Source organism: Cynocephalus volans, chromosome 5 (assembly GCF_027409185.1).
Source record: "Cynocephalus volans isolate mCynVol1 chromosome 5, mCynVol1.pri, whole genome shotgun sequence".
NCBI lineage: Eukaryota > Metazoa > Chordata > Mammalia > Dermoptera > Cynocephalidae > Cynocephalus > Cynocephalus volans.
In genome coordinates this window covers 78,721,804-78,748,549 of record NC_084464.1, presented here as the reverse complement: position 1 = coordinate 78,748,549, position 26,746 = coordinate 78,721,804, and the positions used below count along the sequence as shown (strand labels likewise).

At 38.6% G+C, this 26,746-nt stretch overlaps 1 protein-coding gene across 5 annotated transcripts in view; it reads right to left on the bottom strand.

Moving 5' to 3' along the window:
- Positions 1-2,736: 2,736 nt before the first annotated feature.
- KCNQ5 (potassium voltage-gated channel subfamily Q member 5) overlaps positions 2,737-26,746 on the bottom strand; it is a 553,541-nt gene continuing 529,531 nt past the window's right edge. For all 5 annotated transcript variants that reach the window (XM_063096155.1, XM_063096156.1, XM_063096159.1 and 2 more), the window contains 3 exons: positions 11,035-11,166; positions 8,836-8,962; positions 2,737-7,271 (listed from right to left, as the gene is read on the bottom strand). In XM_063096155.1, coding sequence (XP_062952225.1) covers positions 6,309-7,271; positions 8,836-8,962; positions 11,035-11,166 — 1,222 coding nt within the window. In that variant the 3' untranslated portion in view covers positions 2,737-6,308. The remainder of the gene's footprint in view (positions 7,272-8,835; positions 8,963-11,034; positions 11,167-26,746) is intronic.

Sequence of the window (26,746 nt, the reverse complement as noted above, 5' to 3'; positions counted from 1 at the left end):
CTGATCTTTAATCCAAGTCACCAAAGGTTCCTGTGAGCACAGTCTAGGTATCATAATGTAGGAGTTAATATCTCCAACACTGGAGTGAGATTACATGCATTGAGATCCTGGCTCTACCACTAAATAGCTTTATAATCTTTGGCCCATTACTGATTTCTCAGTGCATTGGTTTTCTCATCTAGAAAGTGGAGATAATAATAACAACCTCAGGTGGACTTAAAAAAATTTCTTTTTTGTACATTCTTTCACTGTCTTTCTTCTAACAGAACTGTAGTTTTGTAAAGGTCTATCATACCTCCCTAGCTTTACAGGGGAATGCTGATTGCTTAAGCTAACCATGGCATACACATTGTGGCTGTTACTGGTCCAGGATGCACCTGTGACCTGTATCAGTCTAACCAGGTGTCAGGAAATAATTTATATTCAACACTTGGGTGGAGGGCTCCCTGCCCCCTCCCTTCTCCCGTTAGATGTGATGAAAGAGGTGGGCGGCACCCGTTTCCCCTGGCAGCCATGATGTGGACAATAAGGAGCCACCAATTGTATATTGCTGATAGGGAGGACAGCAGAGACAGGAAGAACCTGGAACCGTGATGATGTAACTGAGCAAACTGCACTCTGCCTGGAGTTGGCCATACCTCTGGACTTCCAGTTGTGTTGGATAAGAATGTCTTTACATTTAAAGCTGCTTCGGCAAGAGTTTTCTTACACCTGCGGTCAAATGCATCAGAACTGATATGTTGCCTGTGGTGATGTGGTGAGGATTACATGATATCATCACTGGAAGCACTTATTGGCCCAATACTGGGCAGTCACTAAGCCTCGGTTGTTATTTGGAAGCCTGGGATCCAAATACTGAAGGCTGTGCTCTGGCTATGGGGCTGGCATTGGAAGCAAACAGAATAAAAAGAAGGGAGGAGCCAGAATATAGTGTTACAAGGCTCAGGGACAGGAAATGGAGAACAGTCGTTTTTTCTTTGGCATCTACAGTGAAGTTTGAAAGAAGTCAGTCTTCCTGATAAACGGACAAAGTCTAGGCATGGGTGCCATTTATGGAGCTGAACCAATTATTTTGAGGAGTGGAAGAGGAATAGAGTCGGGTATGCTGAGGCCAGGTGGATGAGAGTGGGGCAACTTAGGGAGGTGCTCCTCCCAGTCTTGGAGAAACTTGAATACTGGTAATTTGGCATGATTTAATTTCTTCCCAGGCCCCTTTGGGGCCATTCGCCAATTTTGTGGTGCTGTGATTTCCAGGACAGTGCATAAATCTATAGTTTGCAGATAGTGTATCTGATACATTTCTGCTTTGAAATGCATTAAAAATCTCAATAATTTGGAATTAAGTAGGCTAGAGGGAGAAGTCTTATTGCAGTTAATGAAAATTTAAATTTTTTCAAAGAAACAATTTTTACTTGTATCACATTTTTTTTTTTTTTTTTTTTTTTGTGGCTGGCTGGTATGAGGATCCAAACCCTTTGACCTTGGTGTTATTTAACACTGTGCTCTAACCATCTTTAGCCAACCAGCCAGGCTTGTATTAGATTCCTGAAGCAGTTGAAACCAGGCTAATAAAAGTTACCACTTCAAGATGTAGGAACCTATTTTTATCAATGGCTAGGGTAGAATAATTGTTGGAAGTATATTTTGCTTTTAAATGGTGGGGGTGGAAGGTACCGCTAAGAGTAGTTCCAAAAATGTCTGGAAGTGATTTTCATTTTTAAGTTGGTCAAACAAGCATGTTCCAGGTGCAATTTTATTTATTTATTTATTTATTTATTTATTTAAAAAGATGACCGGTAAGGGGATCTCAACCCTTGGCTTGGTGTTGTCAGCACCACGCTCAGCCAGTGAGCAAACCGGCCATCCCTATATAGGATCCGAACCCGTGGCCTTGGTGTTATCAGCACCGCACTCTACCGAGTGAGCCACAGGCCGGCCTAGGTGCAATTTTATTTTCATTCATCTAGAAGTTGATAGAATAGGTACATACTTGTTTGATCTCTTTAGAGCCATGGTGGGAAGCCCCCTCCTCCCTCCAGGATTACACTCCTTCTTCTCCTGTATAAAACACCTCTGTTAGGGCTTTGTTGCCTTGTATTCCATAGTTTTAACATTCTGAGCCTCCTTGAAAATAATTCCACTGGAGTTAATCCTGGGCACTCAGCACAAAATTGCTAGTGGAGTAGAAGAAATGAGACATTTTAGGGAAGATTAGAGAAAGGTCCCTTTTGGAGCAGAAGCCCTCCCCTGGTAAGGCAGAGCTGGGTAGGTGCTAGAAATAGTCATTATAAGTAGCCAGAGTCTGCAATATCTGGGCACTCACCTGGTCCCCATTTCTTATTGCTTGTTTACCCCTTTTATTATACTTACAACTCACATGGGCTAGTATCTGAGTTATGTTCACTATCAAATTAATTTATCTTTCTTTCTTTTTTTTTTTTTTTTTAAAGATGACTGGTAAGGGGATCTTAACCCTTGACTTGGTGTTGTCAGCACCACGCTCTCCCAAGTAAGCTAACTGGCCATCCCTATATAGGGATCCGAACCCATGGCCTTGGTGTTATCAGTACCATGCTCTCCCTAGTGAGCCACGGGCCGGCCCTCAAATTAATTTTTCTTATGATATCCTCAAGAACATATGCAAATCTCCCCCCTTCCGAAATGATCAAAGATTTTTCAGCAACATTGCAAAAAGATAATTTTTATATTTCAGTCCAAAATCTGAATACAGTCAGTATGGTTGAGTTGGACCAGTCAGTTCAGAACCAACCAGTCAGTTCCAGATAAAAATAGTCACACTAGCTGTTTATAGACATCTTTTTAATGTTTTACTTCAAAACAAATAATCTCAGTAAAAGAGAGCAAAGGAAATTACATTTTAATGGTAGCTTGAAATGGATATGATATTCCTGATTTATTTGTTTTCAGGAAACAGACAATTGCATTGTCATACGTGACTTTTAGAACTACTCACTCAAAAGCACATAATCATATTAAATTAAGTTTCTCTTACAAAAACACAACCATGTCATTTAAGGCAAAAAATATTGGCTTCTGGGGAATTAATATTTATATTTCTTCAATCTGATCGAATGAAGTGATCCATTAATTTAGTTGCCTAGGTTTCATCATTCCTTACAGTTTTGCTTTGCAAATGGGCATGAGAATTAGTCACTTTGTGCCTAATTTCCTCCTCTCTATGAAACTTTTTTTTACTTGCAGATTAAGAACTTTCAGAATCACTGAGTCAATGGGAGGCAAGAAAGGCACCTTAGAACGGGAGAAAAGGACTTAAAACTCAGTAAAGTGTCTTACTTTAAAAAAACTTGCAATCTACAGATATTAATTTAGTTGAATAAAATGCAAACATTTAGATCAGACATAGCAAAATAACCTCATACCAGGGATGTTTGCAATTAGGTATTGGCTTGATCAACCATACGTGTTGAAGAAGGCGACAAACTTGAACTGAGAGAGCATGTGGTTACTCAGTGCTCAGCTCAGTTGTGCTTCAAGACACCATTTGGGATTGACCAATGGGACTTTGCTAAGTGTAAATGGGAGACCCCTCTCATTTCCACAGAAAGTAACACAACAGACAGAACCTACAGTATTCACACAACTATCTTTTAACATCCAAGAATTTTTGTGCTAGAGTAAGAGACACAAAATGGTCATGGCTTCGATGTATAAAAGTTTTTCACAACATGATTTATCACATTTTGCTATGATTAAGACCTCAGTGATATGTTATGTTTCTGAATCTTCAGTGTTCAGCAATGCTGGGTGAACTGTACTGTGTTTGAGGCCTAACAAGCGGTCCCCAATACATTCAGAATTCCTGCTGCCAGTGGGGTTCGACCCAGGACAGAGTATGTCCAAGAATCAGTGCTACCTGAAAGTTGTTGCCTCCTCCTCATCCTCTGCTAATATTTGTAGGGAGCCCGCCAAGTGCATGGCAGGTGTTTGGCTTTAGGTCAGTGGAGGGGTGTGTGTGTATGTTTATGTGTACAACATCCTTGGGAGGGTATATCACAACTTCAGGTTGAGTGAAGACAGGGGTAGATGAAAAATTGCATTTAATAATTTACTAACATTCTATAATTGGAAAATGAAAATAATTGCTTTAAAAGCTTGACAAATCTTTTAAACTGGAGTGTAAAATTTAGACTCTATCTTCTGTGTGTCTCTAGCAGCCAAGAAGATTCTGAATGATACACTCCAGAGGAGTATGTTAGAATCCAAGCGGGATGAGAAGAGAAAGCTTTCATAATATCAGTGTTTATCAAAAAGGGCAAGGATTTTTATTGTTTTTTATTTTTTAAATTTTTTTTTTGGTGGCTGACCAGTTTGAGGCTCCAAACCCTTAACCTTCCTGTACCAACACTGAGCTCTAACCAACTGAGCTAAGCAGCCAGCCCTAGGGGCAAGGATTTCAAAAGATCGAGAAGCACATTTTAGGTAGAGAATTGGGGATGGAGGTTGGCTAAGGCCTGGTTGAGTTCATGAGCAAATAGTGGCAGGGAATCAAGATGGAGTTAATGAAGAAAGAAAGAAGGTGAGAGTCAGTGATGGAGAAAGCCTGTTGGGGGAGAGAGTTGTGAAAGATTGGTGGATTTCAGGACTTCCTCCTTCCTCTGAACACAAGTTGATATCCCTGCTCATTCTCCCTGGCTGCTGGAAAAGTTTTTCTGGAGGGAGCACTTAATGTCTGCCAAGAAAAATACTCTTCCTTTCTTGAGTCCTTTTGTGGCTAGGGTTTAACTGAATTGAAATGCTGTCTGGTCTCCTTGCCTTTTGAATGCCATTACTTCGGCTGACGTTTGGACAGTCTGAAATAGCTAGACTGGTTTCTAACAAGCAGTCAGCATTGCTTGCTTTCTGCTGAATACATTTTTTATTTTGTTTCCCTTGGCCTTTTTGCTGCCACGATATATTATAAAGTGTTTTGATTTGTATACCCTGGCAGTGCTATCTGGCTTCTAATTGTAAATGTTTATACCAGGGAACTGAACCAGTAATTTCAGATTTGGGACAACATTCTTGGGAAGAATAGAAAATGTTCACTACAGTATAAAAAGTAAAGGTAGTTTAGTTTTAGCCTTTCATATGCAAAATGTACTACGTAACAGCAAAAGACATTTAGGGCATACTAAAAAATAAATAACTTGTAAAATTCTCTGTTTATATATAAGAATAAGGGATGTTTAGGTAGTTGAATTCCCTAGTAATACTCATTTTCTAAAAAATCTAGTTCTTTTATTTTCGTTTCTCTCCCTCTCATTGTCCTTTGAGTGGGGGAGTCATTTTCTTTAACTTTGCCTACTTCCTGGTATTTCTGGATTCTTTCCAAGTCTTTCCTCCGTCAGTCTCACTCATATGGCCCATTCTCCTGGGTCCTACCTATATGTCAGCTAAATGAGAACAGCGTCTCATGCTTGCCCTTTACCTGGGCAGTATTGGCAAGCCTGGGGTTGGTGCCATTGCAGAGACCCGCCCAATCACACTGGCTATTCTACCGATCCTTGTTTCATATGCTTGTGTAGAAGTTGCCCACTTATAAAGTTGATTCTGCCATCAGGGAATATGTTTCCATAAAGTCAAATATGTTAAATAGTCAGTCCATGTCCCACTGGCTTGAAATTCATTATTTGTACATTTTCTAATTGAAGAACATTCTTGTCATATAGAACAACATGAAAATGATGTGCAAAATTGCTTGCCACAGCGCTAAATCACCAAAAGCACACAAATTGACATTCAAATTACATTAATAATAAAATGACTGAATAGGAATGGGTTGGCAAATATATCTTGAAATAAGCAGCCATTTCTATTATTCCCAAATTCTGCTGTACTTGATACCTTGTTAGCAGCTGTTGCTAGCCATTGTGTTTAAATATACATTATGGCATTATTTTGAAAAATGTATTTTGTATTTAATCACAAAGCAGAAATGCCTGAAATTTGAAGGTGTTTACTCCCATAATTTCAAAATACAGCATCAAATCATTCTACATGACCTAATCTTGACATTTTCATACACAGCATTAGCAGTGTTTGGTTTCTCAGGATTTTTCACTCAAGGTACATTACTAAACGAGTGGGTTAATGTTGATGCACCTTGGAATTTCAGCCATCCCTAAACATGCATTTTCATGCAATTAAAAGATAACGGGCTTATAAATGGCCTTTCATGTTCTTCCTGATTCTTGCAATTTCAGCTTTTTAGAGGGGCTTTCAAAGTAGTTCATGCAATGATATGTATGGCTAAAGGAACTGCTATGCCTAGAAAGAAAACGAAGAACTTATTTCAGTTTGACATGAGGCAAGCTGAGGGCATCTGTACTTTCTCCTACTTTACAAATGCTCTGAGATGATCGTGATCTTCCAGTCCTTAGAGAGTCTGACGCAAAAGCGGCTTCCCTGGCAGGCTGCGGAGCGGCATCAAAAGTGTCTGTCTCTGTCTCTTCGGGACCCACCTCTTCATCAGTTATAAACAATTTGGATTCCCTCCATTTGGGGTAAAAATCTTGGCTGCCTCTGGAGCCACTTGACTCACTCCCTGAAAGCTGTATATTCAGTTCCTCTGTCGACCTGATCAGATTTTGTACAGACAAAGATTTGCCCAAGTCCTTCGGCACCATGGGGCGGACGGACAACAGAGTTTCTCCTCCCATGTCAAAGCTTTTCCTCAGAGAACGGTCCTTGGACAGATTTGACTGTGCAACCTGAACATTTTCCTTGGAGGCAACAAGGCAGGTGGTGACGTCAGAAGCGCTTTCCTGTAAGCCTGCGGGGTTTGGGTGCAGGGTGTCTGGCCTGGGCAGATGCTTGATGGCTGGGAGAGGAGGTGGGATCTGTAAAGTTGTTGGGGCTGCTGGCTTGGGTGCCGCGTTTATTTGGTTTGCAATGTTGTTGGTGGCCGCCACTGCGGAGCCGTCACTTTGACTCATTGGCACCTGTGTTGCTTGACTGTGCATAGAAGGGCTGAGCGCGTAGAAAGTCTGAGCGCTGAACTCATTTGGCGTCAGAATGAACTGCAGGCCTCGCGAGATGTTGGCACTGGCTGATCGGGATAAGCAGCCGCTGTTTTGTGCGGAACTGGACAGGTCTTTGCTATCCACAGGGCTTTGATAGTCAGATGTCTGTTCACATTCAAAAGGTGGGATCTGGAATGAAGCCAAAGTGAGGGCTGAGGCAGAGCCCTTCCGGAGGACTTGTTGATAGATGTCTAGGAGGCAGTCCAGCTTGGACTCAATGGACTGGACCTACAAGTGGGGAAAATGGTTACACTTGAGCATAACCTGTTATTAAGAAAGGATTTCAATTCTAGAATTAAAAAATGAAAACAGGGTGTGTCAATATAGTTAAATAAATATTGAGTACAAATTACAATGCAGTCTGGACTCGGTGAATGCAGCATGTAGCACTGCTGAGGCCAGAGGAGGATTTAGGATGAGATGGATGCTTTGGCTTCTACGTTATCTCCACCAGCATCCCTCCCTCCTCCTTCTTTACTTTTTTTTTTTTTCTGGCTGGCCAGTGCGGGGGTCCAAACCTGTGGCTTTGGTGTTATAAGGCTCTGTTCTAATCAACTGAACTAACTGACTAGCCCCCTCCTATTTCTTTAAAATGGACAATTGATGTTAGCAGAAATCATATAAACACTATAGAAATGCAACTTCAAGACTCCCTATCCCAATCAGATTGCCTTTCTATGAAGACATTCTGGAACTGTACTGCAGTCTAGTAAGAAACTTACTCTATACTGAAATCAAGACCTTAACTGTCAATCTTGGTGATTCTGAATTTTAAAATGACAGTACAGGGGCTGGCCAGTTAGCTCACTTGTGAGACCGTGGTACTGGTAACACCAAGGTCAAGGGTTCAGATCCCTGTATTGGCCAGCCATCAAAAAAAAAAAAAAAAGAAAAAAAGAAAAAAAAAAAGAAATCCATAAAGAAAAATTAAAAAAGAAAATGACGGTACAAAAGGCTTCATAATTAATACTTGGAATATTTATGATTAAAATGGAGGAGCAATTTGATTTCTGGAAAATTATCTTTATATGTGAAGATACAGCTTTAGGGTTAATAAACATTCAATATATCATCATAATTATAATGAGGTTTTATTTTATTATTTTTTCTTTTTTTTCTAGAGAGAAGATTTTAATTTTTTAAAATTTTTAAATTTTTTAAAAATTTTAACTTCTCAATATACATTGTAGTTGATTTTTGTGACCCTTTACCTGTTCCTCTTCCCCCTCTCCCCCCATGCCATATCTGTTCACTTGTCATAAGCTCAAGGAATTGTTGTGATTGTTGTGTCTTTTTTCCTCCCCACCCTTTATTTGTTTGTGTATTTACTTATTTATTTTTAGCTCCCACAAATGAGTGAGAACATGTGGTATTTCTCTTTCTGTGCCTGACTTCTTTCACTTAATATAATTTTCTCTAAGTCCATCCATGTTGTTGTGAATGGTAGTATTTCATTCTTTTTTATAATGAGGTTTTATTTTTAAAAAGAGTGACCTAAAAGAGAGACAATGAAAATAACCCAAACAAGTAAAAAATAGATCTTTGTTATTTTATTATTGAAAATCTATAGTTGCTTCCAGTTCAAGTGTTAACTGATCAGATGAAATTTTCTATTTCTTGTATGGAACTCTAAAAGTGTTTTACAGAACACTGTCTATACACAATAAAATTTAATTCCTTGATTTCATTACCTTTAACATATATTAATCATTAAAATACATTTGATTGCCTATAATCAATTTTGAGTAAAAAAATTCTGATTAAAAATTTAACCAGTGTAATTGAGTTGTACCTGTTTTTCAACCTTGACCACCCGGCCGAGCATACTGAGGTCATCTGTGGTCTCATTTTCTGCTGTTATTTTTTCTCGGCTCTTCTTATCTGATGTGATTTGTCCTTTTCCAAGAATTTGATCAACTCTATCACAGAAAGAGGATATCTGATTATGATTGCTAAAGATAGAGATTGCCCCAGGCCAGAATGAAGTGTTTTGAAAAGAAAAATTAAATACAGTTATCTTTATGTAAAGTGAAATAAGGATGAACTTGTTCCAATTGATGTGCTTATTTTCTTAACATGAGATTACACATAAGATTAATTTTCTCATTATTCTAGTCCATGATGAAATCACTTGTGGATGATCTTCTGGAGGCAAAACTATTCTAAACAAAGGAATTTACCTATTTCTACCTCTGTCCAGGCTGTTCCTAGATTCAACCACTTCAGAATTTGACATAATCATAATTATGATTATTTTGCATTGATAGATTATTCAATGAACACTTATTGTACATCTGATACGTGGAAGATAAGCAAATAAGACAGCTATAATCTTTTCTGGAATGAGTTGGAGAATATACATAAGCTGGAAACTCAAGATTAGTTCTACAGATTCTGTAGCAGTTCAACTTTATGAAAATCTTGGGAACCACAGATAGTTCTATTAAAGGACTTGGAAGAGTGCAGCCACGCTGGCAGTGATTGTTACATGACCATGAAATGTATTAAAGCAATTTCCAAGGAGACTTGATCAGCCTAAATAAGAATCATTTCCTTCTTTTTGTGGGTGTTTTAGAATTGAATTATCAGGGATATTGACACAACTTTCCAGTTTATTTTGTCTGCATAGAAACGTAGGCAGTCCCTACTTTCCACCATGACATCTAATCTATTTCACTGTAAGCTGTACAAGGACTGGGTAGAGCTTATTTTATTTATTATTTTATTTTAAAGAATTATTTTATTAATCTCTGGATGTCTGCAGTGCCTGGCACATATAATAGGCTCAATAATTATCTGCAGAATGAATGAACAAATTGTGATTTCTATAATTGATCAACATGTGTCTTACTAAGGTCCTAGTACATGCCTCACTATGGGCTAAGCAGGCCGTGTGAATGTAAAAAAAAAGTTTAAGACTCAGTCTTTGCATTTTTAGAGCTATTCAATCATGAATGCTGGTAATTTGTGGCTGATAATGAAGCAAGACTCTTAAAAAAACTGAATTGACTATATATTTTAGTTTCGAGATAACACAATCAAACATATGTGGTTGGAATTAACATATTGAACTCATTTTTTAAAATCACTCAGTAAGATGCTCACTGGAAAGATAGTGTATATTTAATACCATATAGGACAGGGATGAAGGGAAGGGCCCAGGCTTAGCTGACAGTAAGGGGAGCACACTTGCAATCAGGAAACAACGCAAGGGCCAAGTGTTGACTTTGTGGCCCAGCACACCAAGATTATGAGCTCTTATGCTCTGTAATTGACTCTGAATGCCGTAGGAGGTCAGAGAGGAGAGAGATCTGTCTTTGTGGGCTGGTTAGTCAGTTAAAATTTATTTTTATTTTTTATTTTTTAATTTTTAAAAGATGACCAGTAAGGGGATCTTAACCCTTGGTGTTGCCAGCACCACGCTCTCCCAAGTGAGCTAACCGGCCATCCCTATATAGGATCCGAACCCGCAGCCTTGATGTTATCAGCACCACACTCTCCCGAGTGAGCCACGGGCTGGCCCTTAGTCGGGTAAAATTTAATGGAGAAAGACTAGCTTATTCCTGAAGGATGGTTAGGACTCAGATAACAACAAAAACAGTAGCTACAGCAGCAGCAGCAGCAACAGCAGCAATAATTTAGACATCAGCAGCACTCATTAACATTTATTGAGCACTCAGTGCCAGACCTATTACATATTATGAGTTACATGGATTAACTCATTCAATCCTCATGACAATCTTAAGAGGCAAGCAGTAACATTCTCCCCATTTTTATAGATGAGGAAACTGAGACATTTGGAGGCTTTTACTGCCTGATTTAAATCTATGTTAAAAGCAGAATAAAATCTATGTTAAAAACAAAAGTCCAGTTGCCCACTAAAAATGAATTACATATATGGAATTCAGAGGTTTTTTCTACTAAAGAGAAGTTCTTTCCAGATAATTTCTATGTCCATTCCTTTACAATGAATAACATTTTCATTGCTTACCGTGTTTGCAGGCTTTTAATTCTACACAACATGTCCAGATGACCAGCAGAATATTGTTCAATGACATCTTTTACATCATATGGGCGTAATGTTTCCTTAAACTTCCGTTTTGCAACATGAAATTTCATAATTCTGTATGAGTAACATATGACATATTAATCTTCATAACTTTGCTTAGTTACCAAAATAGTTTATTAGTAAATATAATAAATTCTGGGGGAGAAAATTCATGCATCAAATTATTTTAGGCTCCTGCAGAATTGTGAAATAAACCCTGAGATTATGGAGGACAATTCAAGAATATCTCATGTGAGACACACCTCAAGAGTAGAAAAACACACTAAAAAAAGAGACTAAATGTTGTACCTTTTTAATATTCATTGGAACTCAGAATTAAAATCATAGTTAAAATGCAATTCTGCCTTTTGCATATGACCCCCAGAAGTCCAAGATATAACACCTAGTAATAACATCTCTTAAATAATATAAAGGTTGTTGGTTAGAGTGCAGCCTTGTAACACCACGGTCAAGTGTTCGGATCCCCATATTAGTCAGCCGCCAAATAAAAAAAAAGATTTGTTAAAATGGTCTTTTATGGAACTACATGTAGTTTTGAGGTGCAAATGTGTTTGCAAACTCTCATTCTTTAGAGAAATGTACACTAGTATGGGAATTTATGAATTTTTGTAAGTTATTTCTGCAGAATACTGTTGAATTAGCTAGTCAACTTCCTTTTGTTATAAACGTAACAACTTATCAACTAAGCTTGGGTGCCTAAGCTTTTGGAACAAGAGATCTCTTATTACAGTGCCTCCCCCACATCAATTCCATGTTATAAAACAATATTTCATAAATAAATTCCATGATGCCATCAACAGCTAATCTGCTTAAGATAATCAGTTACTTCAATAACTTGTTAGAATTCCTGATAAAAAAAGAAACATAACATTTTAATTATTATGTGCAGCCTGACTGCGGGTAAATGTTAAACCTGTTGGTGTTTTTCAACTATGAAATGGCTCATAGACTCCCATTAATGTACTCATATACCCCAGGCTGGGAATCAGTAAAGTAGGCTCTAAGAGCCAAAATTTATCATCCCTTGGTGGAAAGTGGGAAAATTAGAAACAAATGTAGAGTTTAAAAAGAATATATTCATCACCTCTCTTAGTGACAACTGATTTCAATGAATCCAAATTGTTTTATAGGTTAAAAAGCCCAAATCCTATCTTGTAATTGTATTATTAACTTCAGATTAATTATATCCTAATTATTCCTGAATCAATCATCCATAATATTCTTATTTCCTCTCTCTACCAAATTTTCTTCACCAACTCTTCTTTATTCAGGATAGGTTTTGGTTTTTTATCAAAGACATTTAAGCAAAATTATTCAGCAGAAAGTAAAGAAAATCTGTGTTTTAATTTAACCTCTTAGTATTTGGCTTTGGTTCCAAATTGTTTATCAGCATTTTGGTTTCATCAGAGCTCAGTCTCCTACATCAAAAAACAGAGAAAAATAGTGAAATACATAACCTATGAAATGTCTGGTCCAGAGTAATTATTTGTAAGTTTATGATTCCTCACACCAGACTGTCAATTAGGTAAAAGCAGATGGGTATCTTTATTCAATCATCAGTGCTTCATAAAAGTGAGCTATTGTTAATGCCACTGCTTGTGCTGTGACTGTTATTAGTGCTGTTCTTTAACATTTTGTGCTCAGAGCCTAGCACAGTTCCTGACACACAGTAGAAAGAAATATTTGTTGAATAAGAGGAGAAAGGAAAGAAAAAGATAAAGAAAGATCTTCTAATCTGGGTCATATAAAGAATAAGAGCAGGAGAAGAGACAATCTAACAGTCCAGAACACTTCTCTGCTATTTTCAAAGTAGCTAATGGTGCCTGAGTGGGCAGGAAAAAAGGAAAATCATCTTCTTACATCCCTAGGTGGTTTTATGTTCATTGTTGTGGTTGTTTCTGCTTTCAATAACATCAGTCTACCACTTGTTACTTGAAGTGCTTTATATGTCTTATCTTCAACAGCACTTGATAAAATATTCTTTTTTTAAAAAAAATTTTTTTTAGTGTGGTATGTTTCTGGCAACTAAGGCTGAAAAAGAAATAAAATTTTCTTTTAAACCTTATGAAATTTATGTTTGTATTTTTAAAAATTTAATGAAGAGCTTTGGAGATTTTTTTCACAAGTACTTTCTAATAGTTTATTTCTTGTGGTATTCTTTCAAAAAACAATGTGGGACATGGAACATATTAACCTATACAGAAATGATAAAGCTTCAAAATACATTTTGTATGCTTGCTTACTTTAAAAAAATGTTTGAAGTATTTTTAAATACTTTTTTTGGTTGATAAGATATTCTTTTTTCCCTTTTATATTTTAGGAAATTGAGGTTCAAAGAACTTCAGTGACTTGCCTTAGAGCAAACATCCGGTGTAAGGCAGAGCCAGGATCCCACCCAGATCTGTCTGGCAGCTCCACATCAACTCCTGGTTTCCCATGGCATCAATTCTGGAGAACTGAGAGGGCTGACTGGGGTTTTTCTTTCTCATGGTGGTAGGAGAGGGTTAGCTTCAGGATAAGCCAATGTGTTCTTACTGGCTGTAGCTCACGCATTTATGGCCTGTGGCATGTCTGCCAGGAGGTGGACCCATATACCTCCAAATGGAATTACCTTTTTTCGCCTAGTGGGGATCTGCCCTTATTTCTTGGTAGCGTGAGTTCTCTGTGATAATTCATTTCAAAGCTGCATGCTGCTTTTCTCTTTTCCTTTCAGAGATGTTATAACAAGATGTACATTTTGAAGGCATTTGATAGGTAATATTGCAATCTAGCCCTCATGCAGTCATATTTTATGTAGACCTTAAAAATTTCATTTTTACTTACGTAATTTACTATTTATGAGCTAGCCAGATGAAATTAAAATTAAAATACATGTTTTATAATTTAGATCAATATTAAAAAGGAAATGATTAATCTTTTATATTATTTCAGTATAGCCATATGGTGATAGGTTTGCCAAGTAGAGTACACTTAAAAATTCTTAATAGGCTTGACACTCATTTTTACACATTATACTATTCCTCATGTGGTATTGCTTTCCATCTAGTGCTTTACTAACAGATTTTTCCACTTTTGTGTACCAGAATTAAACAGTAAAAATTGGATGAATGAATATTTCAATTATTTGGAAAAGAGGAGTATATGCAGCGATCGCCTGGAGCAGACCATACTGACTCCCAAGAGTGGACGGTTACATTTTTAGGAATTTTGCTTGCTGTTAAACACAGCCATTATTAAAAATTAAATTATATAAACTTACAATCAAATAGATTATATCAAAACAGAAAAAAAGAAGATACTTCAAAAAGTTCATGGAAAGATTCATATTATTTTTCAATGCTATTTTTCCACTAACTTTTTGAAATACCCTTGTACATACTCAAAACTCACCATTTCCTAATTATCTTACTACGTTACTCTCTATTCTCTTGAATTATTCACATCTATTGTACCTGTATGATGGAAATACTATCTAAGGTGTAATACTGTATATCTCTTCTCAACTCCTTGCTCAGTGATGTTGCATTGGTAGCTTGAAACCAGCTATTATTTTTACACCATGGAGATTGGCAAACACTACAAATCAGGGTTTTCCTCTCCTGGAGAGCTGGTTGTTAAGCATATGCCAGTGCATTACTGAGGGTATAAAATCATCTTATTTGTTAAGGATTAAGTTTTCTAAGATGGAAATCTAATAGATTTTCTTAACTGGCTGTGTTACGGGCCAAGAACAGAAACATTAAAGAGGTTTGAGGTGACATGAAAATTCTAAATCAAGTACTATGTTCTATAAATGTGGAGGGAATGTTTAAAGGCATAAATATCTTTGAAATCAATAATTTGTACAAAGAATGATGACTCTGTCCTTTTCCTCTTGCTAAGGGAAGACCAAGCATGTCCTAAAACTTGTAGTTTTCAGAGCTGTCCCCTCCTTTCCATCTGCACTGCTCTAGTCTTAGAAAGAATAAAGCTTTCAAAATGCAAACAAGATCATATTACCCCCTTCCTAAAATCCTTCATTAGTTTTCCAGGGTCTATTGGGTAAACATCAAACTCTTTAGCACATCCTACAAGGCTGTTTAAGGACTGGCCTCTGTCTACCTCTCTTGCCTCATCACCTGCCATTTCATCCTTGGGACTTCAGGTACCAGCAAGAATAAAGTTTTTGCAGGTTCATGAAAACACTATTAATCAATTACATGCTTCAATTATTTGTCTATGGCATTTCCTCTTCCTGAAATCCTGCTATGTCTTCAAGACTCAGCTATAAAGTTGCTTCTTTTATGGAAATTTCTATGATTCCTCCAAAAGTTTATCACTTGTCTTTGAACCTCTAGTTTAGTACCTAAAACACCACACTGTAATTATTTGCTTATATGCTAACCTCCTCCACCAGACTGGGTAAAGCCCTTGAATGCAGGGTTTATGTCTTCTACTCTTGGTATCCCGACACGTGGCACAGTGTTTAATGAACATTGTTGGTTTGTTTGTCTAGAAACTCTACTGAGGAGATTGGTGGGTAACTCAAGAGCGAAGGGGGTAATGGATGGGGGAGAACTTCTCTATCCAAATGCTCATCTCTGTTCATTCTTCCAGATGCTGCCCATTCTCCAGCTCTTCTAGATTTTTTGGTCACTAAAGTGCTCACTCCTCAGGATTCTATCTCTTTGCACTTTGCACTCTACCTAAAATGCTAACTGTTTCAGACTCAGCTCAAGCATTGACTTCTCTAGGAAATCTTTCCTGATGATCCTCCCCCCCCCGGGGTAGATGGTCTTTCTCTATGCTTTCAAATATACTATCATGTAGATAAATCTGTGGCAGCATATCTCACCCAGCGGAATTTATTGATGTCAAGGACTGTGTTTTTTATGCTAACATTCTACACAATCCCTGCCAAGTATTCGGGGTTCAATAATTGTTAGCTAAAGAAATGAATGAGAATTTGCTATTTCATAGTTATTCAAAGATTTTAGTGTTCCGTGACAAGGTATACTCTCATAGAGATCTTCTAAAAAAAAAAAATGCCTCAGAATAGATTCAAGTTCTTCAAGCATGTTTTAGAGAGAGCGTAAACCTTTGACTCTCTACCAAGAATACAAAAATTTTTCTAAAGTACAATAAATTCTCAAATATTTCATTGTCAGGATCATGCTTGGTTCAGAAAAATCATTTAAATAGAACTGCTTTGGAAAATCATAAAAATGTAATATTCTTTTCCTTTAGATTACTAATGCAATTAGGGTCTCACAAAACAACTGAATCACAAACAATAAGATATCATTATGAGGAAGTAAGGAGAAAGGCAAAAACATTGAAAGTCAAGGAATAAATAATACTGTAACCTGGTAAGTAGCAATTTTAAAGAGAGAGAGCTACTAGCAAAATGAAGCTTCTCCATGCTTAGTTCTCACATAGGCTAACCCCAGCGTTCTTTGTCTCCACTTGACTCTTCGAACACAGCTGGGCATACGTCCAGAGTGACTGAAAGTCTAGGCAAGGGGCAGAAAGCTTTTTCTGTAAGGGCCAGATTGTAAATATTTTGTGTTCTGAGGGTCGTATGGTCTCTGCTGAAACTACTCAACTCTGCCGTTGTAGCATGAAAACAGCTGCAAGACAATAAACAAATGAATGTAGATATGTTCCAATAAAACTTTATTTACAAAAACAAGCCTTGGGCTAGATTTTGACCCCTGGCTGTGGTTTACCAACCCCTGGTCAAGATAAGAAGAGCTATGAAGAAAAGCCATGAAGCCAGGAACAAATGAAAACCCATGAACTGGCCTGGGGAAGAGGCTGAAGACCTTGGTGGCCTCTTCCATGCTTATAAAAGAAGCACGATCTATGTATTGCCTGCTAGAAAGGAGTGTTTGAGCAAGTCATTTTAGAGTAAAACCAGGACCTTTAAAATACATTTAATGATTAAAAAGATACTAATCCTAGGTAGTACTTTATAGTATAACCCTATGAGATGGGTACTATTGCCATGTCCATTTTGCAGATAAGGAAACTGAGGCACAGAGAGGTTAAATATTTTGCCCTATGTTAAACACCTAGTAGGTTGTGGAATTAGGATATGAACCAGTTTGGCTCCAGTGTTGAGCTCTTAATCATAACGTTCTACTGTTCTCTTAATATCAGGATCTCAATGCTTTAACACAAAATAACAACAAAAAAAGACACTGATATGATATGGCCCTTTTCCCTCACATGTGCCTGGCACATTGTAGGTGCTCAGTAAATCTTTGCTAAGTGAATGGCCTGTTCTTACTGGTATTGTCAGACAGCCCTTTGGTGGACAAACAAAAGGCTAAGGAATGTTATATACTCTTTGGCTTCTTTTCTTCATGAGGGTAAATTGCATCACCAGGGCTAATAGAAGAGCAAAAAGCAAAAGACCCCTAAATTCAGTCTCCTCTGATGCTATTTGTAACTTAGAGGCTAGGAGTCCAAGTAAACCTATCGCGCAAAACTGACATGTCCCAGTAGTACCACTAGGGGGTGGAAAAGATTCATCACAAACCTACACTGGCAACTGTCTTGAAACTGAATTCTGCCCATACAATTTTCTGAGCACAAAGAAATAACTAAAGCAGAATTAAACTCTGGGTAGAATATATCTATATATACACACAAACACATGTGCACTTATAAGGAAATGTAGGTGCATTTTTTGTGCTGCCATGAGTTATTAAATCTTGCAAAAGTCTTGTTCCAGTCCTCTAAATCAGGGTAAAAACATTGCATATGAATATGCAGAGATAAGAACGGTGAGAAAACAGAAGCAGCAGTGACTGCTGCTGCCACCAAACAGACGAACGGGCCCGGCCAGCAGCCAAACCATTTGCAGGGCAGAGAGGGCTCAGCCAACTGTGAACTAAAGAGGCAGTTTGATTGACTGTAAAGACAGCAGAATTTCCCAAGCTTGGCTGCTCATTGGAATCACCCAGGGAGCTTTAAAAAATTCTGATGCCTGGGCCCTACCTCCAGAAATTCTGTTTTAATTGCTCCGGGGTGAGATCCAGAGATTTTGTAAAACTCTTCAGGTGATGCTAATGCAGCCAAGGTTGAGAGCCACTGAAGTGGAGGCAGGATTGGGGTGGGGATGGGAAGGTGGTAGGCGTGAGACAATCCCTGCCTCCATGCAAAAAAGTGATCACGATTGATGGGGATTTGCATAAATCTTCCAAGTCACACATGTCAAGCAGTGTTAGTGTGCCTCAGTCCTCTAATCAGACCCCAAATGCTTCCTGCCTCTCCTTCCCTGAGTGAGGCCTGAAGTTTCCGGCAAGAAGTGGTAAACAAGTTCCATTAATTTTTCAAAGGATTACCTTGGAAGGGAAAGGTACTGCCAAGGTGACTGATTCATTCATTCTTTCAATAAACATTCACTGAGTACCTACAATGTTGTGCTAGGTATTATGCTAAGCTCTGAGGAGCACTGACTCTGCTGGAAAGGAGTTGGCAGAGTTAAAGAAGCCTCCTACATGATGACAGTGATTACTGGTCTCCAGTCTCATCCTCTCTACAGTCATGGTGCAAGACAATGGTTGCTGTGACCTTGAGCTCTGATAGGATTTGAGAGTCTCATCTGTCCAGAGCCTGGAGCTTTCTAGATGAGCTCAATGTGGCTGCTTCCCTAAGTGATGCCAAAGTTGTGCCTGATGAGTGGGATTCCCTAATTCATTCATCCATTTATTCCCTCACCTATTCAACATTTATCAAGTGCCTACCATGTGCCAGCCTCTGTGCTAAATGCGAGGAATACAACGATGAATAACTAAACCCTGTTGCTGGAGCCCTTCCAGTCTAGTAGGGCAGATAGTCATAATTCACTTTGTGAAGTGCAAGGTGGTAGGAAGCACAAGTTGGGAATGCAGAAAAGAGGTGTTTAATCCAGACTGGTAGAGGTGATGGGAAATGATTTCTGGAGGAGATGACCGTCCTTTACCCACTCTGCATCCCCAGTTCTGAAAATGCTGCTAAATTTCTTAAGGCTGCTGAAATGACTCCCTTATGTTCCTAGATCTTATGTTTCTGGGGGGAATGTGTGTTTCTCCTCTGAACCCCTCTCCTTACTTTATGTTGGTTAGTTGGGTTGACTTACTGTACTTATATACATTCCATATCTGCCTCTTCCCAGTTTGGAAAATTCTATCTTCTGATTTCTGACTTTCTGTGAGAAATACAGCATCTATCTGCCTTAAAAGCAGGGGCCCGAGGCTCATTCTTGAGATGTCCCAGAGCCTTTTGATCCTGGAATCTCCCCCAAGGCAGCCCTCTCTTGATTTTTAGAGATTGGTCAAAGGATGGTATTGAGCATAGAGCAAATCCAGCAGACAACTAGGGCAACAGAACTTGATAATTTGGGTCACTATTGAAGGAATATATGTTACTTCTTTAGAATATTTATTAATGTTGTTTTCCTGTTAATAATAAACATAGTTCAACAGTACAGATTTGCATTTGTACATACAGTATTTAAATTCTGAGAACCCTATAAAACAAGTTAAAGAATTATATATCCAAGACTCTTCCACACGTCTTTCATCTCAGACTGGGGCTACTAGCCAGTGTCTCAGGAACCCCAGGACTTCCTGGATGCCCTGATCTGTCTCATATTCTTGCTTTCAACTTTTGAGAGAGACATGTAAATTAGTTCCACTTGTATACAGTCTGTCGGATGTCCTCACTGCAGGGGCAAGCAGATACCCCATTTGGTTGACTTAGGGCATTAGGACAAGTTCTGTGGCCACACTCTTCCTACCACTGGGAGAAGACTTGTTCTTCTAATGCTTGTTTTTACTGTTCTTTATATGCAGGATCTAGTACGCTGTTCTGTAGATTTTGCTGGGTTTTCTTTTAAGGGGATAAGAGTAGTAAAACATAAGCAAAAACCTCTGGATCAAGCAAGTCTGTAAATGGTTAATGTTTGTGAGCATGGATATATAACTAAATTTGGGAATTTTGTTTTCTAGGAGTATAAAATCCTGCATAAAATTTAAAGCGTGAAATAAATAAGCAATTAAATAAATTGTCTATACATGTCGACACCTTTTCTTTTCTTTCTTTTTTTTCTTGAACTGCTTTTGAATATTTTTAGTCATGGCAATGAATAGGAGATTCAGTTTAAGTTATAACCAAATAAGAGGTTAAAAATCTCAGATGCTGCAAAGTAAGTGTGTCTTCAGTGAAAACACTAATTTAATGTTGCCTCAGAGCAAAATGTGGCCACGAGTAATTATCTTCAAAACAAAAACACACAAAAAGAATATTCCAGGAAATACATTAGCTGATTTTAAAAATATGTGCTTAAACGATCCATAAAATGTTCTTCTAGCAGCATCCTTTACTGTAACATGTCATAGGCTTGGCTGTCAAGAATGTCTTAATAGTGACTTGCAAACAAAGACTCATCACCTCTGCTAAAATAGCAGAGATGCCATCAGCGAAATCAAGAGCTGGTGATGATTAAACAGCTTGTAGATTTAACAGAAACCCACAATGGCAAACGTGTCTCTTCTCTATTTGTGGCGTATTCTTATCTGAAGTATGAAGTGAGATTTAAGAAGGGTTCAGGGTTGAGACTGTGTTTTAGGATATGGTCAAGAGAACGGTCCTTTTCATTCCTTTCAAAACAGGAAAAGCACAGGGGCAAGAAAACTGGAAAACTTTGTCACCCATCCCAGGGTAACAGTGAGGCCTGATTTGCATAGCCACCTCAGAAACTCTGACATGTCACAGTGGTTCTTCAGTTTGCTGATCAGATCTGAGTTATTTTAGAAGGGTTGATGAGTCTTTGCTAGTTAAAAAGAAATTCTTGACACCTCATCTATGTTCATACCAGAGTGAAGATTCTGATAGATCATTTCAAAAAGCGTTCTGTTTACCACCTGGCTTCAAACCCTTTTCCCTCTACAGAATTTTTCTCCAAAGTCACCGATGACCTCCTCGTTGCCACTTTCAAAGGATCTTGTCACTCTCTATCTTCCTTGACCTCTTAGCAGCATACAACACAGTTGGCATCTGCATCTTGCTTGAAACACTTTCCTCCTCCAGCTCCTCTCTGTCACTCTCCTGGTTTCTGTCTGTTTCGCTGCTGTGAGTCTGTCTCCTTCAGAGCTTCTCCCTTTCATAGCTCCTCACATGTTTGTAAGCCTCAGAATTCTGCATTGACTGCCCTCTCTTTTTACTCCCTGGGGTGAGACTACTTATCTCTGTGCTGACAGCAACCAAGTTTGTATCCATTCCAGAATTTTCTCCTGGGCTTCAGATTCAGAGACCTACCTGCCTGCCGAGTCCACAGCTGTGAGCCTTGGAACTTAACACTCACAATAAGGCTCCGTCTCCCCCAAGCCAGCCTCTATCTGAGCAGGCATCCAGATGTACCATCCCTGATTCCTCCTGCTCTTTCACCCCATCCTCTCCAACCGGTAAATATCCTAATCCTATCATTTTTTTTTTATGTCTGAAGTGCTGTAAAACCCATCCTTCATTATTTTCCACCATGACTCCTGGTTCAGGCCCCACCAGATCCAGGTATTGTAACAACAATAGCCCCCTCTTTCCAATCCATTCTTTACATTGCAATCAGAGTCATCATTACAAGTTTTAGAATAAAGCACCAATCTGACAAATTTGCTTCTGTATGTAAAAACCTGCACAGGTTCCTGTTGATCTCTTCCATCTTTCCTCTACTCTCTCGGTCCTCTGCCTGCAACCAACACACACACTTTCTTTTCTCTCTCTCTCTCTCTCTTTTTTTCGTTTTTTCAGTTTTACACGCACACTTTCTAAAGCCATCTTCACCTCTGCTGCTTTGCAACTGCAGTTGCTTCTGCCTAAACTGCCCCCATCCTCCCTCCATAACCTGGCTCGTATCTACATATCTACCAGCTCTCTTCTCCCTTCTTCCAGAAAGCCTTCCCGAATAAGTGCTGATTTATGTTGGCCCAGACCATCCTGGACTTCTGTCATTGTAGTGATATGTTACTCTGCATGGCCATTGACCCTTTACTTTTCTGGTTGCCTCTCATGACTCTAAGCAGGGATCGTCTCTCTTGTTAATATTCATCTCTGTGCCTGGTGCAGAGTATAAGCTCAATACATATTTTTGAGTGCATGCACTGATGCCCTTGGAGGAACTTTAAAGAGTCTGTAGTCAGGCCTTGGCAGGGTGGAATAGGGGGAGAGGTAATATCTATCTTTCACTGTACTCTTACTTCTTTAGAGGGTGCATGGGAAGACAGTAAGCTCACCCTGAGAAGGAAAGGGGAGAGGTCTACGTGGAACATTGTCTCATGGTTGGGTAAAAAAATTGCTCTTCCAGTCCTGAGTCATTTCTCAGCCCAGGTGGTGGGGAGGTAACTTCAAACAGTAACAGCAAATGCTTCCTGGGAAAGGGGGTACAGGCAGGCAAGGCAGTACACATTTTAGAAGTGGGAGCAGCCCTGGGAAGAGGGGAAGAGGTGCTCCTCTCACACGACTCGTCATAAGAGCAGATGGAGCTCTGAGAAAAAAGGGTCAACCCGGAGCAGAGGGCAGGCAGTGGAGGCAGCAGGCTGAGAAGGTGTTGAGCTGAGGAGCCCAGAGTCAAGGGTAATAATCGCCAGCATCTACGTAGTACTTACCAGGTGGCTGCACTCTTTTAAGTGCTTTGCCAATGTGAACTCATTTAATCCTTGCCACAACCCTACAGGTCAATACTATTACTGTCCCCACTTCACCAGTGAGGAAAAGGAGGCACAAAGAAATGATGTGAATTGCCAAGGTTGCACAGAGGCTGTCGTGTTTCTTGGACCACCTCCCCTGAGCTGCTCCAGGGAGAGTGGGGGTGAGAGGTAGAATTAGCCGATGATGCTAGGGTAAAGTGGGGCTGCAGCTTCTACTGAAGGATTCTTTGAATTTTCACACCAGACCTTATTTATTCATTTGTTTCTCTAAAAGGCTGATTTGGCCTGGGAAATAAAAGGTTGCATACAGTGAAACACAGCAGGCATGGTGATTATTGTATGGAGATCTTAAGAGAAATTAAGAACATGATACAATCAACAGCTTCTTGGTCATTTCTCTTCAAAATAATGAGTAATCTGCTTCGGGTTGTTTTGGTTGTCTTCACAAGAAAAACAGGTTGTGCAGTACTATGATTCAGTTCTTGCTGACTGACCAAAAACATGGTTGTATAAAACAAGCTGACAGATGGGCAGGCCAGTTAGTTCATTTGGTTAGAGGGTGATGCTGATAACAGCAAGGTCAAGGCTTTGGATCACTGTACTGGCCAGCCACCAAAAACAAACAAAAAACAAAAAGGAAAAAACCAAACAAGGCAACAGAGAACAATTGTAGTTGAGGATCCTGTTAAGAGTGTCCTTGATCTTAGACGCAGTAATTCTATGGAAATGATACTAGTAAGAAGCACATAAGCTTGCACCGTTTTATCAGACAAAGCACTTTCCTCAAATACCCAGCCTTTGCACTTATACGAGTATGTTGCCCTGGTGTGCATATCTGAGAAATTACCTAGCCAGTTAAGTCCCCCAAAAAGTTACAAAATTTCTTTTGTACTTTAAAAAGTTATTATTCTGGGGCTTATGTAGTTGTGTTGGATATGACTTTCAAACATTTGTTATTTCAAATAAAAAAATATTAGTTTTTGTATGAAATTTTGTTCAAGATTCATTCTTATGTTGTGTCTACACAATGCCAAGTGCTAGCATGAAAGGTAACAGTCAGTCAGCCTCTTCAGATATTCTCAAATAGCTTGACATTTTGAAGAAACATGTCCAGGTAACTTATGGGCTATATTTTTCAAACAGGGATAGGAAAATGGTGTCCTACCATGGTGTATGGAAAAGTGAGTGTAGAATGCTTTAGAGTTTTTCAATTGGTTTATTAATTTGTTTACTTTCTTACTAATTTTATCTTTCCATTTAGAAACTAATTCCTATGAGTGGATGAAAAGACACTTAACATTTTTTTTTTTTTTTTTTTTAAAAAGATGACCTGTAAGGGGATCTTAACCCTTGACTTGGTGTTGTCAGCACCACGCTCACCCAGTGAGCCAACCGGCCATCCCTATATGGGATCCGAACCCGGGGCCTTGGTGTTATCAACACCGCACTCTCCCGAGTGAGCCACGGGCCGGCCCCGACACTTAACATTTTTTAAATTGAATCGGTAACAACATATATAGCTTGTGTTATAAATAAGGACAATCTTAGGACCAGCCCGTGGCTCACTTGGGAGAGTGCGGTGCTGATAATACCAAGGCCATGGGTTCGGATCCTATATAGGGATGGCTGGTTAGCTCACCGGCTGAGCGTGACGCTGACAACACCAAGTGAAGGGTTAAGATCCCCTTACAGGTCATTTAAAAAAAAAAAAAAAAGTACAATCTTCTCTCCCAGAGGTGAGTTTAAAAATACATTTCTAGCAAATTTGTGCATTTCTATGAAATAATATTTTTAGAAGAATCTGTTATAATCCTGAAGGAAATATGCAAAACTAAGTTTTCTTCTGCATAAAAGACTCATTTTGGAAATAATCTAAGAATAGTTGTTGTTCACTACGTACTGTAAAAAGTGACATTATTCATGAAATAAAGTCTCAAAGTGCATTTGGGTAATGGAATCCAGACAAGTTCAGAGAGGGGCTAAATCATCTCATTGCCTGAGAATCTTCAAATCTTCTCAAAAGTAACTAGAAAATGGCAGATGCTTAATAAATATTGATAAACTGAAAATAAGAATTCCTACTTTACTCTTTGTGATTGTAGTAATATTATTTTCCATACTGTCATCTTTGCCGTGGAATACATATTTTGTTACACATTTTAATTTTAATTTGACTCTTAGGAAGAACTGTTATCGTAAGAGCTACTGGAATACAAAAGGCATATTCAAGTATTCATATGAAATGTTCTAACAACCAAAAAGAATAAGAAAAATGCCAAAACAAAGTTGCTATTTTAAAGATGAATAATAGATGATTCATACTTGCAATCAGTATTATACATGTAAAATACTATTTCAGGTGAGCTATAGGAGGTGGGCATGTTCTGGCAAAAAAATTGCCACTCAAGGGATGTTGAACTTATTTATTTAATTAAACTCCTCAGGAAAAGGACACTTTTGCATAAGATTTAGGGACTTACACCTGCAATGTCTTTTCAGAACTGCTAATTGTATTGGTTGGTCTTTTAAACATGTATCTTTAGAGATTAAGTACTATGGGCCGGCCCGTGGCTCACTCGGGAGAGTGCGGTGCTGATAACACCAAGGCCACGTGTTCGGATCCCATATAGGGATGGCCGGTTGGCTCACTGGGTGAGCTTGGTGCTGACAACACCAAGTCAAGGGTTAAGATCCCCTTACCGGTATATAAAAAAAAAAAAAAAAGGAAATTAAGTACTATCATGAGTGAAAGACTTCCAAATAAGTTATTTAAATTATTGAGTGTAGTTTTCGGTTTTCATAGAATCTAATAATTTTAAACGGAAGTGATTTAAAAAACCCTCTCAGCAGAATCAGGATATGGGAAAGAAAAACACCCCCTCAAGTGTTACAAAGAGCAAGCAGAAAGCTTCAGAAACCTACAAAAAGGATAGTCATGTAAATAATAAAGTTCCAATAAAAATAAGAAGCAGGAAAGAATTCTGAAAAGCGAGGGAATTCTGCAAAGGACTTTACAAAAAATCAGTCAAATTTCAAGAAGGTATAACAAAGTAAATCTCAAAATGTTGCTAAAGTGCTTAGCTAGCAGAATAAACCTATTTCAATTTCTTTCTTGCAGTTCACAATCCTTTTTATAGGTTGGGAAGCAAAAGCAGAAATCTTCAGAAGGTCTTGGGAAATGACACAAATTGGGTTAAATATGACTTTTGGGAAACCTAATCTGCTTCCACTAGATAAGATTTTCTATAATTGTTGCAAGTCAGATTAATTTGTGGACTGAATTGCACCACCTTCACTTTAGGGTGTTTGATGGATGTAATTAAAGCATGTAAATAATTTCAAGGTGACTTCTAGACCATCAATGTCTAATAGAACTTGCCTGCAGTGACGGAAATGTTCTATAGCTTCTTTGTCCAATATAGAAGCCACTAGACACCTGTGGCTATTGAGCACTTGAAATGTGGATAGTGCGTCTGATAACTGAATTTTATTTTATTTATTACTGTTATTTTTAAAGACACTGATTTTCTTCCTTTTTTTTTTTTTTTTTAGTGGCTGGCTGGTATGGGGAACCAAACCCTAGACCATGGTGTTACAAAGCTGCGCTCTAACCAACTGAACTAAATGGCCAGCCTCCTCCACTGAATTTTAAATTGTACTTCATTTAATTAATTCAAATTTAAATAGCCTCAGGTGGTTCACGGCTACCGTATTGAACAGTGCAGTATAGATCCTCTCTATCCCTTTAACTGAAGGCTTCAGGCATCATTTTGCTACATATTCTAGGTATTGTGGGCTTAAATATTACCCACAGCTGCCGGATACCCCAGGGGCAGGATGAGCATATAATTGGTTGTCCAAACTGGGATACTTTGCAAAAGACAGGATCACTATTAACAATTACGATGAGACAAGAGGCATAATCTGGGGCTGTCTAGGTCAAATAGAAGGTATGGTTTCCC